Source organism: Heliangelus exortis, chromosome 7, assembly GCF_036169615.1.
Source record: "Heliangelus exortis chromosome 7, bHelExo1.hap1, whole genome shotgun sequence".
Lineage (NCBI taxonomy): Eukaryota > Metazoa > Chordata > Aves > Apodiformes > Trochilidae > Heliangelus > Heliangelus exortis.
This window is the reverse complement of record NC_092428.1, coordinates 1,365,027-1,383,317: the sequence shown is the minus strand read 5'-3', so window position 1 is coordinate 1,383,317 and position 18,291 is coordinate 1,365,027. Positions and strand designations below refer to the sequence as shown.

General features: G+C 46.7%; 1 protein-coding gene across 3 annotated transcripts; it reads left to right on the top strand.

Moving 5' to 3' along the window:
• The first annotated feature begins 5,079 nt into the window (after positions 1–5,079).
• Positions 5,080–17,590, top strand: MYOZ1 (myozenin 1). Of its 3 annotated transcripts, none has more exons than XM_071748142.1 (6): positions 5,080–5,273; positions 7,399–7,500; positions 9,094–9,275; positions 13,806–14,034; positions 16,040–16,199; positions 17,002–17,590. In XM_071748142.1, exons 2-6 carry the CDS (start codon positions 7,425–7,427, stop codon positions 17,228–17,230), a joined length of 876 nt encoding a protein of 291 aa, XP_071604243.1. In that variant the 5' UTR covers positions 5,080–5,273; positions 7,399–7,424; the 3' UTR covers positions 17,231–17,590. The 3 variants fall into 3 exon arrangements, with proteins under 3 accessions (XP_071604243.1, XP_071604245.1, XP_071604244.1); XM_071748143.1 differs by lacking the exon at positions 5,080–5,273 and adding an exon at positions 6,703–6,718; XM_071748144.1 differs by lacking the exon at positions 7,399–7,500 and having other exon boundaries at positions 5,083–5,273.
• The last annotated feature ends 701 nt before the right edge of the window (positions 17,591–18,291 follow it).

Here is an 18,291-nt window from a genome sequence, read left to right as displayed (position 1 = left end):
CATGTGGTGTTTTGTCACCTTCTTGGCTTGGCACCCAGAAGCAGCTGCTATGTGTGCAGCAGGTACCAACAAACTACTAAGGCCAAGAGAATAAAGGAGTCCAAAAAAGGAGGTGATGCCTCAGCAACTAAAAAAAATAATAAATTTGTACTTAAACCCCTTATGCACTAAAAAAGCCACATGCAAGCAAAAATGTGGCACTTCAAGCTATAAAACTCTCATTTACTGACTAGGTAAAGAAATTTCTCTGTGGGCCAAGTCCCAGCCCTGCCCCTCAGCCTGCACTTTCTGCTTGTAAATCTGCTGCCAAGGGAAGTTTGTCAGCTCTGGTAAATCCACCTGTAAACTCACACTAAAGGATCCAGCTTCATATTCAGCAAGAGATCAGAAAACCAAAGCAGTCAGAAAATCAAATCTATCCCACGACTCCAGCCTAATCCTGACTCTAACCCTAACTCAGTTGAAATCTACTCCATTTCTGGGTCCTGGGAGGTTCCCCCTGCTCAGCTGAAGGACAAATTTTAGCAGTTTGCCTTTCCCAGATAAATGTCACTGAGAGACAGCAACTCCTGAGCAGTGTGGGGATGCTGGGGCCAGATGCAGGGTTGGATGTGAGCTCCAGACACTGTCCCAGCTCTCATTTTGTGGATGTTTTTCAGATGGATTACAAGGAGGGGTCCCTGATGCAGTGTTCTGGAGTTGGGACTATTTCTGATGGATCTGCTGGCAGGAAATGCACAAAGGGGCAGTGATATTTGCTGGTGCCAATCCTGAGCCCCTGTCCAAGCAGAAGCACAGCTCCCAAAGGAATAAACTACAGATGCACAGCCTGCAGCTTAGGACTGCATCTTGTTTTGCTTAATAAAGCTGACATAGTAGGATTATGAGGTACTCCAGATGGTTTGACACATTGCAGGACAGTTGCTGGTGTCCAGGCCTCTGATTAAATTCCCTGCTAACCTCTACAACCTTCTCAAGTGAGAGTCATTTCTTCTCCCTGCAGATCCTGGCAGACAAACAGACCTGAAGGCTGGAAGAGGAGCCAGCCCTGAGCTCACTGCCAGCCCCCAAACCAATCTGAAGGGTTACTGCAGGGCTGGGTGGCAGCCTGGGGATCAGCCTGGACTTCAGGGCACTACACGGAGAGTGGTTTCAAACCAGGTGCTTGGTGGGGACACCTTCCCCCAAACCAATCATTTCTGACCCAAGGAAATGCAAGCAAAGAGCAAATACGTGGTGGCATTTAGAAGAATAAAGGTGATGCCGGGCAGCACAGACCTATAGCTCCATCGGCCACTAGATGCTGCCCCTGTCCTCCCAGTTACTCGGAGTTTGGGCAGGTCGCCTGCGGCGGTGTTAGAGGCCGGAGGGTTTAAAACCTTAGGAAATCCTTTCTCCTTAATCTCTCCTCTTTCGGCGTTCACATATGGTGTTGCTCGGTCCCTCAGAGCAGAGGAGAAGGTCAGCCCCATACCAGGGAGTTTTGGCACTGGAGAGGATTTTGCTGCAGCTTGGAGGGGAGTCCTGGGTGGCAGCATGTGGGGCACGCAGGCTGCTCAGCAAGGAACACACGGTGGGCACAGGCAGCTATTTCAGGACACACTCCAGGCATCAAATTCTACGTATTTCTGTCCCAGAACTACATCTTGCCGGGGTGCACGAAGCCCTCTTAGTGGCAGGAGGGAGCCTGGCATTCATTGCTTCTCCCGTTGTGGAGCTACAAATTCCTGACACCTCCCTGATGCCTGCATACCAGTGGGAGAGAGGCGGTGGATATCAAGTATTTTCAAACAACAAACATTTAAACACCATGTGTTACAAAACAAAGCAAAACACAACAAAACAACACAAAGCAAACAACAGCGTAAAGCCAACTCAAGAGTTTTGCAGCTTTTCTTTCAGAACTGACTGAATCACACTGGAATCTGCTGCCTAAAAATATTTTCAATTCAGAGCAGCTCCGGGCTCCAGGGATAAAGAGGAGCAGGGTGAAGGCTTCATTCTCTGTCTTGGGAAAATGAAAATGGTGAAGGCTGCTTGCCAGCCTGACGGGGCTGCCAGGCTTCCACATGACCAAAATGAGCTGAGGAGATAGCCCTGCTGAGCTGAGCTGCTGCTTATGTCCATCTAGCACTGTGCAAATGAGGCAGATCCCAACTGCTGCTCTTGAAATGATTTTGCAGACATCAGCAGTTTGAAGTGAGGCCGTTTGACATGAGGGGCACAAAAATTCAGTGCCAAAAAAAAAAAAAAAAAAAAAAATCAATTTTGAAGAGGCATGTCAGAGAAAGCAAAGCTCTGGCAGGCTGCCCTGGAGGTCACTTCAGCAAAGGGTGTATTTGGAAAGAGGGAGGTGAGACAGACAGTTCTCTGTAGGATTAAAAGCCCACAGAATCACAGAAAGTTAAAGAGACCTTGAAAGATCATCCAGTCCAACCCCCCTGCCAGAGCAGGGTCACCTACAGCAGGGCACACACAACACGTCCAGGAGGGGTTTGAATGTCACCAGAGAAGGAGACTCTCTGAGGAAGAAATCCTCCAGAGAAGAGCTCCTCCCTGAAGTGCTGAAATGTCCTACAGGCAGCAGATGTACTACCTACCACCTGACCTCAGTGGAAACTCCACAAAGTCAAGAAAAGCTTGAATTCAGCCACCAAACCTCACCCCCCCTCCAGGTAAATCCCTGCCCTCCAACCCCAAAGTAAAACAGCTCATCCAGCAAGGCTTGGAATGATTTAAAACCTGGAGAGCATCAGCGGGTAAGAGAACAGTAAGAGCCCTCCAGGACTTCCTCTCTGTGCTGATTTCATCATATCCCTTGTGGCAGAAATATCAGACTGGGACAATATTCCTGTGGAAAAAGCCAATGAGCTGCTGAAGCTGACAGCAAGGCAGGGCACAAGTGAAGCCTCTGCTAGACATTGACACCTCTGGAACAGGGGGCTGGAGATTTCTGTCTCTCAGGAGGAGCAGTGAAGGGAGAGGAGAAGGGAGCAGGATTTGGCTCTCAGCCTGTTAACTGGAAATGGATGATTTTATGTGAAGGCAGAGCAGGAGGTGAGACCCTCAGCTAAGGAAGTGCCTTGGTGCAGAAGTGTCATGGCCAAGATGGCTTTATCCACATCACCACATCACATTATCCACATCATCCTGGGGCCACACTAGTAGGATAAAGCCCCTCTTACACTTCTCCAGGGTGCAAGGCTCAGGCTCTGTGCACTCCACTCCAGCTCCACCTCTCACCCTGGGCATGGGCACACACGTGCAGATGAAAATAACCTCTGGAGGATCAGGGTGCAAGGACAGAACAGGGCCTCCCATAGCACTGCTCGAGGGCTATGGATCATCTTTCCAAGTGGAGGTGGCCAAGGTCTCTTCCGAATTTGGGCCTGATGACAGCCACAGGCCCAACAGCACTGGAAAACCTGGACAAGAGCCTGGCCTAAACCCTGGATTTTGCTTCTGGTGTTTCTGAGGAGCCCAATGAACACATCAGGGAATAAAGGTCTCTCCCTGTTTGATGGCTTCAACTTCCAGACACTATTTCTCAGGGATCCTGCCCTATATTCTCTACTCCTAGCTTACTTCCCTCCCCCTATGCCTGCTCAACCTGTCTCAAGTTCCTGCCTGCTCCTCACACAAGAACTTCCCTTGGCATGCAAATGCTTTGTTCCCACCAAACCACAGCTCCCATCAGCTCTTCCAGCTGGGCTTCGGGCTCCTTGGCCTTGCCCCTAACCCTGCTTGCTTCTTACCCTTTGGGCTGGAGGGAGATGCACAGAGCAGTCTTAGCTCCTGGGGTTTCCAGGTGGTATCCACCTGGAACAAACTGTTCCCCTAAGGTGTAATTTGGGCTCAGGAGGTGACTGGAGAAATAATACAGCAGCTACAAATTGGTCTGAAAGCAGCTGCTGGAAGCAAGAGGAGGGGAGAGAGAATTTAGCAGCACTCCAGTGACTGCAGGAAGGTGCCATGTAATGGTATTGGCATTTCTCAGCTTCTTACCCCATCATATAAATTACCCAAATTTCTGACATTATCATAAAAAATGGAGATAGAAACTTCTTAAAATTAAGAGGTGACCGTGCCTCATGCCTTTGGGAGGGCATTTGGTGCAGGCAAAAGCAAATGCAAAATGCAGGAAAATGTCTGTCTCCTGATGCTCCTTCACATCAACTTCTCTTGCCATTCTCTGTGCAGAGAATTTTCTACTACAACCACAGCTGTGCTTCCCCCCTCTCCACCAGGCTCAGTGAACAGCTTGATTTTGCTCCAATGTGAAAGAAGAAGACAATGTTTTCTGTGGGACTTCTGCTTCAGCTCAAAGCTGAAAGTGCATCTTTTGGGTACATCAGTAAAATGAGGTAAGTTCCCTTCACCCTAGGACCAGACCTGGGTATGGGGGAAAAAATGAGCTGGCTCACAGTGACCTGGAGCTAGAGAAGGGGAGTCAGCTGCAGGAACAAAGCTGCAGCAAATGCAGGCCATCAGCTCTATTTCTGTCATGAATCAGGAAATCAGTTTCCTTGCTGTTTGATCCTGCTGGGTTTCCCATACACACTACATGGGTACTTCCCAGACCTTTGTCCAAAGCTTTCCAGGCTTTGTGGTTTTCCTCCCCCTTCTTGCTTCATGAATGCAACTCTTTGTTTCCTGTGTTTCCTGATGTATTACCCAGATGCCTGGCATTTCAGGGGTGAGGTATGAGAGCCTAGAGGACACTGGGCTGAAGGAGAGGGCAGGGGCAGAAGGAGAGAGGAGAACAGAGCAAGACCCAAAAAATCTTTTGAGGCACGGCTGACAAACAGGATATGGAGAAGGTTTTCTGAACTGCACTAAAATGCAAGAGGAGGAGGAAGAAGGGGAAGGGCACACTGATTTGAACAGAGAGGGGGAAGATGTGAGGCACCTGTGGAGCTTTGATCTTCCTGGGAACTGAGGCAGGGACTGCAGGAGGCCTGAGAAGCAACCTTTCCCTTTCCCCTCTTCTGGGGACTGGCAGTGGTGCTATCTGAGACTCTGCCCTCTGGGCTCCTGGCTATTAATAACCAGAGGATGCCTGTGGGAGCAGTCTTCAGGAGTCAAATTCACAGCACTTTGCATCAGCACTTTGTGCTGGGCAGAGCTTCCCTGCACCCAGGCACCCTGGGTGAGTGGGGCTGCTGGAAAACCCTCCCCAGCAGCACCCAGAGAGGGGCTGGGAAGAAGCAGCCCGGTGCTGAGCTCTGGGGCAGGCAGAGGAGCTGGTCTGAGCCTGGCACTGCAAGCCTGAGGTGAGTCAACTGGGGGAGCAAAATACTTTAGAGCAGGTGCTGGAGAGGGCAACCACTGGTTGGGTTGGCAGCAAAAAGCAAGGAAATGACTGCTGCAGGAAAAGACAGAGGGATTAAAACCAAGGGACAGGGCTCAGGGGAGGAGAGGATAGCTGTGGCACTGCCACTGGGGAGTGGGGAGGATGGAGACTGAGGCTCCAGCTGCTTCCCCACAACTGAGCCTGGGGTGGCTCTGCTGGAGTGGAGACTGCTGCCCCTTTCCCTACACCAGACCCACTGCCTGCAGCAGGGTTTCCACTCCCCAGCCCTGCTGGATTAGTAAAGGAGGAGAGCAGAATGGGATGGACTTGCCCTCACTGCTCCTTGGGAATGGCTGGGGCTCTCCATCAGGAATCTGCTTTGCCCCAGGGAATCCCCACTTGGGGCACACAGGGGATACCCCCTTGTTTTGCCAGAATTATGACCCGTTAGGGGGGCCACAACCTCCCACTCCCCCTTTCCCCTGGCAGCATTGCCCCTTCCCTGTCAGGCAGGCCCTGCTGCTGTTACATGGCCAAGCAGATGTCTCCCTGCTTGAGCAGAATGTGCAGCACGTGCTCTCTGCTGCACCTGCTGATGCTGCCTGGGGAACACACTGGGATGGGGACTGCAGAGGCAGCATCTCAGTAAGAAGAAAAGGCTGGAAACCTGAAAGGAAAACTACTCCAAGAGTGTATCTGCCAGAGTGCTCTGAGCTGGTTTGCTGTGGCTGCTGTTGTCAGCAGCTCATCACATGAACATTGTGTTGCCAAAGGAGCACCAGTGGAATGAAACTGTGAGGTATGTAGGAGATAAAAATGTCTGGATCACAACAAGGGCACTGTGCAAACTCCTCCTGCCAGCTCTTTGCTGGGGAGTTTTAAAATGTAGCTCAGAGATCGATGCCTTCAGCTCAGGTTTTAAGGAACTAAAGAGCAAAGCAGCAGAAGGACAGAGATGGTTACCTCTGGGTGCCTCTGGGTGCCTCTGGGTGCCTCTGGGTACCTCTGGTTACCTCTGGGTGCCTCTGGGTGCCTCTGGGTGCCTCTGGGTACCTCTGGGTACCTCTGGTTACCTCTGGTTACTTCTGGGTGCCTCTGGTTACCTCTGGCCACTGCTGGAGCCAAGGGGTCTGTGCTCATTTTGCTTTGTATTAGGTGAGGATCTGTCCCCCTCCATGCCACTGTGTGGCCATGGTTACTGCTGAAGTGAAGCAAAACATTTTCCCTGCTTACATTATGTGTGAGAACCCCAAGAAGGACTGTGAGAAGCTGCCTCAAGTGGAATTGCTGCAATTTCTCCCAATTTTCCCTGCCTTTGCAGTACAGATCTCTCATCCTGTCTGGGGACAGAGATGGGGAACACTGCACCAGAAGAAATCTCCCTCTTCCCCTCCTCCCTCCTCCCAAATTGTATGTATTAACAATGTATACAAGTGACTTCAAAGAAATTGAGCAAACAACTTTTCCTGTAGCAGGTTTTCCTGTGCCTTCCTCTTCTATTCCTTGTGTAACAACACAGTAGCAGTCCTAAAAGACAATTAAGGGGTTTGGTGGGAGTTTTTTGTGGTGTTTTGTTTTCAGATTTTGCAGTCCAGTGGTTTCCTGAAAATTTACTCTAATTCTAATAGCACTACCTAAATATCCAAACCAAACTTGCACATTATTCAAAACGCTCCCAAATAATCCTGGGCAGACCCAGAAGTTTGATACAAAAATAAATATTGCCATCTAATAATGATAACTGCATGGTAATGTAATGCAAACTTTCAAACTGCAATTCTGCAGCCCAGGATGCTAACATGGCACAGGCAGGTGCCAGGAGACTGCCATTAAAATGATTAAAATTATAGGAGATTGCAATTAAAATGCCACTTTTAGGTGACAGTGCTCTGTGGCACCTCAGGAATGCTCCTGCTGTCACCTGCTGCTGAGTTTTGTGCCATAATGCTCACCACAAGGGCCTCCTGGTGATCCTCTGCAGAAGGGACAGGGAAGAACCTGTGTGTGAAATGAAGGCTGTGTACCTTGCAGCTGCAGGCAGCAGCTGAAAGAGAGGCAAAAGATTCCTTTCCAGTATTTCATTCTCCATTTCCTTGTGTGTTTAGAGCAAAGCAGAGAACCCTTTGTGGGAATGCCCCTTGCAGGGACTCCTGCTCCTGTTAAAAGGAAAAAGCCCACTAACCCCATTGTGAAGCTGACAGAAGAAGGTAAGATATGCAAAACTGCACACCTGGGAATTGTTTGGATTTCAACCTGAATTTCAGCCTTTGCCATTTCACAGCCTGTCTGCCTGAACTCCCAGAGCAAGCCATGCAGGGGAGGTGGCAGGAGGCAGAGCCAGAGATATTACTAAAGCTCAGCCTTCAACCACATCCCATTTCCTAATTCACTGTCCTAAAGCACTGCTCACACACACCCAGGTCAAATGCTGCCCCAGATCACACAATATTCTCCTGCAGCACTGATTTAGGTGCACACCAGTGTGAATGGGAAGAGAACATGATATTTTAAGGGTTTCAATACTGCAGTGTAGTTACACACTGTTTTCTCTGTCTTACAGACTTTGTCTATAATTTAACAATTATAGTTTTTCCTCTGTGTGAGAATTCCTTTGATTCTTTAGTTGAAAAAAAATTCAAGTCTCCTAGAGGGAACAATCCAGCAGGAGGAATATAACTCAGGACACTTATTTGCACAGAATACCCGTGTATTGGGTAGGGAGACTTTTAATTAACTGTGATATCTTTACTTTCTCTTTATTTTTGACAGCCTGGGGAAGGTTTCTGGAGGTTTTGAAAAGCAGCAATTCAGTGCTGTCCCTTCCTCCAGCCCTCTAAAAAGCCTGTAAAAACTTCTTTGCAGGCTATGGGTAAATATATTTCTTTGTCCCCAGTCCTTTATTGAAGTGAACAAGTGAGTAAAAATCCAATTGTCAGTAAAAGGGCATTTCCTGTTGTGCTATGAAATAATGCTACCTAAAGCTGGCTTGCTAAAAAATACCAGTTTCTTTAGGAAATGTCTGCTATAATGAATGAGATTACACCAATTTGATGCCAGTTTAAGGATGGAGATTCACCCTGTGTTGTAAATGAGATGTAGAGGTGGGCAAGTGGTCTTAGCCTTGCTGAATACAGGAAAAAAGAAAGCCTAGGAAAATTCTTGTTTCTGAATGAAAAGCTTTAACTGCATTTCTTCAAGATTTTACACTGAAAATGTCTGAATCCATTGCTTTGATGGAGAATTTTGACACAGAATCAGACTCATCAAGTAATCAGCATATTAAGACTTTAAGAAAACTTAAATTACTTTGCCCTTGAAAAACTCCCCTCGAGACAAGCAAACAAAAAGATGTAATAACACTGAACTTGCCAGGGTTTCAGGATGATGTCTACACCAAAGCACACCAGATTGCACTGTGGATTTTCTATAATAAATAATGCTATGACAGCCCAATCTGCAGAGCTGCCTGCCTCTCCTCCAGCTCCAGGGGAGGGGAGTTAGGGCAGTGACCAGACAAGGTTTTTGGGGGTAAGGAACTCTGCTGCTCCAGCTTCTGGGATACCTGCATCCAGCCCCATCCCTATGCAACACTTCCTTCTCTGAGCAGATTTGCCTTGACTGCAATCCAGAGTAAACTCTACACCCATCTGCATCCCATGTACAAATTTGGTGCATAGGTTGTTTCCTAAAAACTTAATTTAGGAGAGAATTTGGCTGCTTTCAAGTCACTGCTGATGCTGGGAGGCAGCTGATGAGTAAGATGGAGTTCCTAAGGCATCCCATTTTTGTCTGTTTTGCAGTCATGCCACAAGAGGTGTCCAAGCTGAACCTGGGGAAGAAGATCAGCATCCCCAGAGATGTGATGCTGGAAGAGCTTTCCCTCCTCACCAACAAGGGCTCCAAGATGTTCAAATTACGCCAGCTGAGGGTGGAGAAGTTCATTTATGAGAACAACCCTGATGCCTTCACTGACAGCTCTGTGGTAGGTTGGAGATGAAAACTAAAAAGCTGCTCCCTGTGCCCAGGGGAAAAAGGAAAGGGATGTGCCCAGAGTCTCCTCTGTCTGCATCTGCATGAGCATGGGCTGGGGGGATCTACCAGCAAAGAAGTGCAGGAAATAGCCAAAATTATATAAAAACCCAAGTTTTATTCCCTTTCAGCAGCAGCATGAGGTTCCTTTGCCAGGCAGTTGGCAGCACACAGGCAGAAGCATGAGAAAATTCAGTGATAAGTGACAAGGGAAGGCTGCACCTTTGGCAGGTGTGCAGAGCTGTGTGCAGGGCAGAGCAAGTGCTTTTGTACCCATTCCACTTCTTCTTTGCAGCATGGAAATGATCCCTCCAGGTCTGACTTCAGCTTCAGTAGGTGCAGGTTTTTTATAGCTTAGGATACTTTTGTGCTTCCTGCTGGGCAGAGTCCTCTGCTCATTTCTGCAAGAAGTTCTAAAAAGGAAAAGTCAGACAGAAGCCTCTACCCTGACACTGCAGTATCTTCTGGAAGCTACATTTTTCTTCTACAATATTTCCCTATCAGATCTGATCTCCAGGTTCAGACATTCTTTTTCCTCTTTCCCCTGAGTCAAAATTGCTATTTAACCTTTGACCTTCTCTCTACAATTAGTTGCTGGTGTAAAGTCTTCTGATGATACTTTTCAAATTAAACCCTCTTTTCAGATGATTGTCACCTCCTCAGTAAAAGGAAACAAAAATGTCTCAGGTCCATATGCATTCTGATGTAGCATTTGATCTTCTGATCTACTTGAAAATCTATTTGGTGTCATTTTATCTCTTTATGGCATCTATTTTCCAGTCCAAGGAAACTCAGGCAAAAGACAAGTCAAGCTGAAGAAAATGCTCTACCAAACAAAAAATATTTTTTTAGTCCTCCAGGGTTTTCAAAAGCATCACCAAGTAAATCTTTGTAGTTGACTACTAATAAGGACAATTTGGGAAGCAGGATGCCTGGGAAATAAAAAATCAGATTACAGATCAGGAATGACAGAGCAGAGAAAGAGTAAACAGATCTGGTGGTGTTAGACTTTGGGCTGTTTCTTCACCTCATTGTGCTTTCAGGAGTTCATCTCTTCAGTTGAGAATGAACATTGTGTTGACCATGTTGTGTTGGCAAGTCATTTCTGCTGGCACTGAACTGTGCCTCTTGGGGGAGCACGTTCTAAAAAAGAGGAGCTTAAGATGCTTCACCAGCTGAGGTTAATTTTCACTTTCCTGATTTTCTCTTTTTCCAAGTGAATCCCAGGTTTAAAGCTGTGCAACTCCAAATCAAGCACCAGGGCACACACCTTGATGGAAACAGCAGGCAGTCCCTGAGACTCTCCAAGTCTCCCATCCCAGCCTTTGGAGCATTTGAGTGGCTGCCACTGAGAGGACAGAGTCAGGGTAACTTCAGAAGTGTCAGTAACCACCCAGGCATCGACCCTTTGGGAAGCTCTTTCTGAGGGAGGTGGAAATAGAAACACATGTGGTGGCCTCAATCATCCTCTTGAGGGCACAGCAAGGGGCTGATGGGGAGCACACAATGTCTTCTCCAGGGGGCTGCCTCCTGTGACCTCAGGGCCTTAAGATATTGCAGATCTCAGCTCCATTGGCTGGATCACCTTTCATTATCTATTTTTTTATGAGGCACAGGCAGTAGCTCTACAGAATTCAGAATTCATCCATCTGAACACTCAGCCTGCAGGATCAGGCTCTTGCTAGCACTAAGGACTTCAAGGGCACAACTCAATTTGTTTAGCAGAATGAACTTGGCCACGATTGTTCTCCTGTTAGAGGGGATTTAGGGACACTCAGGGACTGGAAACATCCACTGCCTCCAGCACTGCACAGCCAGGGCAGACCCTGAGGGGCTGTGTGACCTGTCCCCAGAGCCAACAGCAGAAGGGGAGCAGCCTTCCTCTTGGGCTTCTCTCCTGGGGCTTCCACCAGCAAGGTCAGTCAGCTCTGAGGGCTCAGCTTTGTGATGTGAATGTGAATAAAAGCTCCACGCCCTGCTAGCAATGGCCCAAGAGAATCATTCCCCTCAAATCTGGGCTGCATTTCACATGCTGTAACTACTAGAGACAAAGCTGTACCTTGGCCACATTCAGACTCCTGCTTAAGGATGCTGTTCCTGAGCTCTGTCCTCTTGGGATGAGCTTGTTTGAATCCACAGAGGTGCCAGATCTCAAAAGATCAATTTGACTTTACCTCCTGTTATAGAAAAAGAAGATTCTCCTATTATTCTTAACTCAGGTGGCTGAAAGTGAAGCAAATCATATTTTTGTTCTGGTAGATGAGTGGACTGGGGTGTGTATGGAACATGAGTCTTTGCTATCTGAATGCAGAAGTCTGCTGAACACAAGATGGTTTCCCAGTGGGTCCATAAGGAATCATGACCTCCCCTGAGACCAATCAAACTAATTTCATTTGCAGCTAAGTAAGGTTTAGTTGTGGCTTTCCTGAGACAGACCTTGTGCTTCACAGAAACTTCACTCCTGCTTAGTGAGAATAATGCAATTTAAAGTTAACACCAGCTGATGCTGATGCTCCTGCTCACACCAACTGCTGCTGTGCACGAAATCAAACCAGCCCTTTTCACTGTACCTCATGTTATCCTGGTGTTTTCTGACCTTTCTTTTTTTTTGCAGGAGGGTACATGTAATAACCAGAGAAAAAGAGAAATAAGCATTTAATTCTTGGGAAGGGCACACAAATGGGGTGAAACTTGAAGATAAACACTTGCAAATAATCCTATTTGGAAACTGCTGAGCAAATCAGTAGAAGCATTAACCTTGTGTGTGTTATTACTGTTCTGAGAATAACTTCTTTCTCACCCCTAGCCTTCAAAATACCCTTTTTCAGTTTGCTTTTTTACAGCTCCATAGCTCCCACACATAAATGAACAGACTGCCCTGCTGGCTGCTGTGTACAGCTTAATGCTCACAATCCTCTCCCCTCTCCCTGCTTCCTGACGTGGAGGGGAACATTATCTCCCCTGTTCCTAAAAAGGGAATTCCCTGCAGCCAGGAGAAGGTCAGACAGTCCCTAAAGGCCCTGGGGGCACCAGCTCTGCCACTTCAGCCTGCAGCTGGCTGCCTGCCTGGGATGCAGCCTGGTGATCTGCTGTCAAACCCTGGCCTCTGTTGCTGGAGACACAGGGAGTGGAGGGTTAGATAATTCTGCCTTCAGCCTAGTGGGGTTTTCACTTCTCAGCTATTTTTAGCTGACACAACAGCTGGCCTTGGAAGCCTGTTTACAGCCGGGAAAGCTGCTTTTTGCTAAACTGTAATAGGTGTAAGAGCACTGAGAAAGCCTTAACCCTTTGAGAGCCAGCCCTGAGGTTGTCTCACCACTGACAGGTGAATTTCTGCCAGCAGAACTGCAGGGTGAGGAGCCAGAGATTCAATCGTTCAGCTTCAGCTGCATTTGTTACATCTTTGCACATCTACAGCCCATCCTCTAGTCCAAGGGAAAGGGCCCTGTGTGATACAGAACCCAGGTTACTTCTATTACACAGCTGTGTGGGCTGGGATACACAAGGACTATTTAGATCTGATAGGTGTCAAGATTTGATCTCATTTATGATCAGTGAATACATAAAACATTCTTCCAAACCTATTGTATTGGTTTCTGTTCCACACAATATTTATTAAAATTGGCCTGTGCAAAGACAGGGCCTTGTGCTGGCACCAGGGGGTCTATAAATCCTGCACAGCCCATTTGCTCTTTCAACATGTACTGCAGGTATTTTTCCTTCTAGCTTGGACTGTGAAGAGTAGATGGCCTGGAAAATAAGATGGACCTGACTTTACTGATGGATAGAGTTTTCTTTCTTGTTGCTGGCAAGATTTTCTTTGTTAATACACATGTTGCTATAAAGGAAACTCTGCCTTTTTGCCATTTTCCCAGTGTGGTCTCTGGGAAGTCTTTCAAGTTTCCCCAGGCTGTTATCTCCTCAGTCTTTATCACTGTGTAAATACTCCTCCCTGTGCAGACCTTCATATGTATGGAAAGCAGACATATGGGCAGTTACCTTCCAGGCTTTTATCTTCTCACAGGTACCCTGTAACACACACAGCTCCCACACTGTAATGGAACTGACTCTGCTGGGCTGTCTTACCCTTGATGTGTAAACACTTCCATTTCTTGTCCAGCTTGCTTTCCCACAGCTTAGCCAATGCATCTCTGTCTGGAACTTTTGCCAGAGCAGGTAAAGCTGCATTTCCTTTCCCTTCCTCCTCTGTTTCATGATGGGACAACACACAGATCCCTCCATTCTCCCCCTGATCACACGAAGTGACTGTGAGGTGTCCATTTAAAGTTGTACATCCATTCCTTGCTGCTCTCCTCCACCTGCTTCTATCCTGGACAGAGAGAATAACTCAGGTGAAATCCTGCCTTGTTGCTTGTTTTGTAACCCAGACACAAAACTGCTCAGCCCACAGATTCATGTCCTGAACTGCTCAGCCTTGCAGCTGTGCCCGTGGTCCCTAACAGAGATTCTTGCTCTGCCCTAGGATCACTTCCAGAAGTTCATCCCTCCGGGAGGGCACTACGGGGAGGATGCCCAGGGCTATGCCCAGGGCCGGATGGTGGGAGGAGTGACAGCTGGGCAGCAGGGCTCCAGCCAGCACCACGCTGGTTCCCACAGGCCTGGGAGCAAAGGAGGCCCCGGGGAGAGCGACGGGGAGCGCGTCGGGGACTCGGATGGAACGGCCGGAGAAGGAGGCGACGGCGCCGAGAAAGGCAAGTGGCTCCAACAACAGCAGGAAACACCTTCTGCAGGGCAAACCCTTCCCTGGCAGGGGGTTCACACAGGGGCAGCTCTTCTGCCTGTAGCCCAGCCCAAAACGTCAGTCTCAGGTGTATCAGCCCTGATTTCACACCCAGTTTCGTCTCCGCAGACAGCACGTAGCGGATAATCTTCGGGAAGGAAGAGAGGCGTTTCTGAAGGTTATGTGGGGGTCACCAGCAGTCTCCAGAAGCAATATCTTCATCAATAAAAGTATTTTTTCATTTTAGTTTTGTTGCCCAGATGGGTGGTTGAGTCACCATCCCTGGAGCTGCTTAAGGGTTGGGGAATATGGCTTAGGGGAGAACTCTGTAGGGTAGGGATGAAGGCTGGACTCAGTGATCCCACGGGTCTTTTCCAACCTGAAAGATTCTATGTTTCTAATTCAGTCCTTGCTTCATCTCACCCTCTGGATAGTTTGGCCAGAGACCTCTAGAACCAAATGATTTGTCTGCAAATCAGCAGGTGAAATAATTCTTTTCACAGTCCCTATGGAATTTTTCAACACAAAGCAAATTTGCTTGGGAACCCAGAACCAGTGTCTCAAGTGAGTGAATGAGTGACTCATTAAATCCAAGGCTTTTCATTTACATTCTGGAAGAATGTGTATTTTATCTGAGCTTTTGCATTCCTGGGCATCCCTGTGAAACAGGAATCTGTGTAGACTCTCTTCTAGGAGATTTTCCTTCATGGTTATCCCATTTCTGTGTACAGAAAGGAGGAATAACATCATCCCACAGCTTTTTCTGAAGAGATGGATCCCAACTGCTTTGCTTTTTCAAACCCTAGCAATCAATTTACTTCTAAACTGCTTAGTTTAAGTCCTTCACACAGAAAGAGGGTGGGAGTTGTTTGTTTTTTTTTCCAGTTAAAATGAGATTCTTGTACGTCTGCAATTCTCTGAAGCCAGAAAAGCCCAGGATTTGGCAAGTTTTGAAGAAAATAAGAAAGGCAAACAAAGGAAAGTGTGATGAGGAAGAAAGTTTCAGATAAGAGCAACATTTTCTTTATCACTTCATATGGATTTTTAAGGTTTCTGAAAGCTGAGAATCTTAAGTGTGCTACATGTCAATACATGGCCAGTCCTCTTATTAGAATGGTATTATATAAAAAAAATTATAAAAAATTCTTGTAATTGTCTGACTTAACAGCAAAGCCCAGCTCTATCAATGACACGAGTTTCAACTTCAAGAGTGTTATCCCATCAAATTTTTATGGCTTTTAGGCATCCTGAGGTGTTTGAGCCAGAATTGTCTCAAATCTCCTGGCTCCAAAGGGTAAAAATATGAATGTGTGTTTGTGCAATCACAATGAAAATACCCACTTACAAAGAGACAAGGGAGATGGTAATTTTAAAACATTGAAGAACAGACTACTAAGGAAGACCTTAGTAATGATGGCTGTGGGCTGCCAAGCCCCAGAAATATGACAGTTAAAGGTTTTTGGTCAATGAGGGCCAACTTCAAAATTTGAGCCTAGTTTTGGAGTTTACAGGCAGGGCTTTGTTTGTTGCATCTGATGATGAAGATGAGGTTTATGTGGAGGAGTTATGTTTGCTGTGATTAGGCAGAGAAGAGAGAAGTAAATCATGAAGTTAAAAAGCATTTTGCCTTGTATGAGGTTTCCCCCGAGGCAATGAAAGAGATGATGGGGTAAGGGCATTGGTTCTTGAGGTAAGAGGTTTCTGTTTGAGCCACCAGAGAAAACAATGACAAATTAGCTTTCCAAACATGCTGTAATGCCAGTTCCTGGATGAGTGGCTTTTAGGCTGTGACACACCTGCTTTTGTGGATAAGGATGGAAGTGGCACACGGGAGTCTTCTGAGAAATCCAACCATGAAGCCTCATACTTTATCTACAAGCTACAGAATCTGGGCACAAAGGTGGCATCTCAGCTTCACTAGCAGAATACAGAAATGCAATGTATTTAAAGTAAGTTTTACCTTCCTCTCTTTACAGATGGAAAGGCAGGAGGCAAAAAAGTCACTATATTTAAAACTTACATCTCCCCCTGGGAACGAGCAATGGGCATCAGCCCTGAGGACAAAAGCCAGATGACCATTGACTTACTCTCATACAGCCCCAAAGCTGATTCCCCCCATTACAAGTCTTTTAACAGGTAAGTCTTGGATATTCCATTCAGTTTATTTAGCATGAGAAAAGACAGTACCCCTGGGCACAGCTCTCCTGTCTGTGCAATGCAAATGAAGCTTGAGTCTCTCCTCTGGGTGACAGGTTTGGAGGCCTACAAAGAGAAGACACTCAGAGCTGGAGATTTTCATTTAGCTTATGGACAGAAAACCTACAGAGCAGGATAGGAGGGCTTTAATCCTATTTCCCTTTCTTTCTCACCCCGTTTGACCAGGGAGATTTAGCTTGCCACTGTTCATCACTGCAGCCATTTCAAGTTCAAGAGTTCTGGAAAAATACTTCTGATCAGAAGCCCTATATTTCACAGTACTTCAGATAAGAATCAGGATCTTCCTGCTGCTTCTGATAAGAACTGGAAGGTTTACAAATATTTCTAGGGCAGCATCAATTTCCTGTCAACCTCTCTATATAATTTTGCCACTGCCTTCCAGAACCTCTGGACATCAGTACTCAGGATAAACCCAGATCCCAGTCATTTCTGCAGTGACAGCCTCTGCCTCTTGCCTGGGCAGGGTACTGAGGTGTGAGAGGTCAGTGGTTTGATGGAGACTGATGCCAAAAGGCATGAAGGAAGTAGACTGGAGTTGTTTTAAGCATTTTTTAGCCCAGAAGCAATAGATATGTATATGTTCTGGGGAAGGATTTGTTGACCAGCCAGCTGCAACAGTGCTAAAAGTTGCAGTCTCAGTAACTTTGATGATTTATTTCCCAAAGCTGTTGTTTACCCATGCTCTGTTTGCTGACCCTGTGCATTCATTCCCCTCTGCCAGGACTGCCATGCCTTATGGGGGGTTTGAGAAAGCAGCCAAACGTTTGACCTTCAAAGTGCCTCAGTTTGATATTTGCCCTTTGCTTCCGGATTCTCTCACGATGTACAACCAAAATCTTGGCAACAGACCCAGCTTCAACAGAACCCCAATCCCTTGGATCCCTTCAGGAGACTCCGAGTACCACATTGACCTCAGTGCCCCAAGGAGTGGTGAGACAGAAGAGCTGTAAATCCCCACCACCAAGGCCTTCCTTTTTTTTTTTTTTCTTTCTTTTTTTTTTTTTTTTCTCCGCACTTTGTATTTTCAAATTGATAATAAGGAGCTGAAAAGTGCAACTTGAGTTCTCTCAGCCCTTTCTTTATTTTGCCCTTAGCCCAGGCAAGTTCCTAGCAGGTTCTAAACTTACCTTCACTGTGGTGTTAATACCAGAAACAGTTTGAGGGAGAGGAGCTTTTTATTCACCAGGGCACAAAAGGGCAAAACTAGGAAATGTGTTCCTGTTTAGCAATGCTAAATGCTGCCTGTCTGCTCCACAATAAATCTATTTTGTCACCTATTAACAAGTAATAAAACACCGAGAGGAAGAAAAGCCTTTGGGTTTTTTCTCTTTAAAAATCATAGAATGGTTTGGGTTGGGAAGGACCCTGAAGCTCATTTAGTTGCAGTCTCCCTGAATCAATCTGGGGATTAGTAATTAAAAAAGTTCCAGTCTCACAACTAGAGTGTTAGCATGGGAAGGAAGCCTGGGGGCAGATAGGTGTACACTAAGGTGGGTTGGATAAACACTGCAAAACTGATGGTGAAGAATGATGACTTTGGGAGGAAATGATTCAGGTAATCATAACAGCATCAGAGATAAAAAAGCAAGGCAGTCTGTCAGTGTGACAGATTCAAGTATTTCACTGTCACCTGAGATTCCCCAGTTCCCCAGTGTCAAACAGGCTGCCAGGGCTACCCTGAGATCTCTTAATTTTGTCCTAATAACAAGCTGCAGAAGTAATGAAGGAGTAGTCTCCTAACCTTCCAGCTGGAACAGCTAATGAACATTCATTATATGTTCTGTTAATTGATTAAGAAGTATCCATAACTCAGTCTGTGACTAATCTTAAAAACATAAAGGTGGTGCTTTGAAGAACATTCCAACAATAATGAAAAAGCACCCCTACAATATAGCTCAGACAAGGGCCCAGGACTGAGTTTAAGTGGGGTTTTTGGGCCAGAAGTGAGGTGAAAGCCTGAGGTGAGGCTGGTCAGGGCAGCTAAGGGCTGCACACAGGGCAACGACACCAA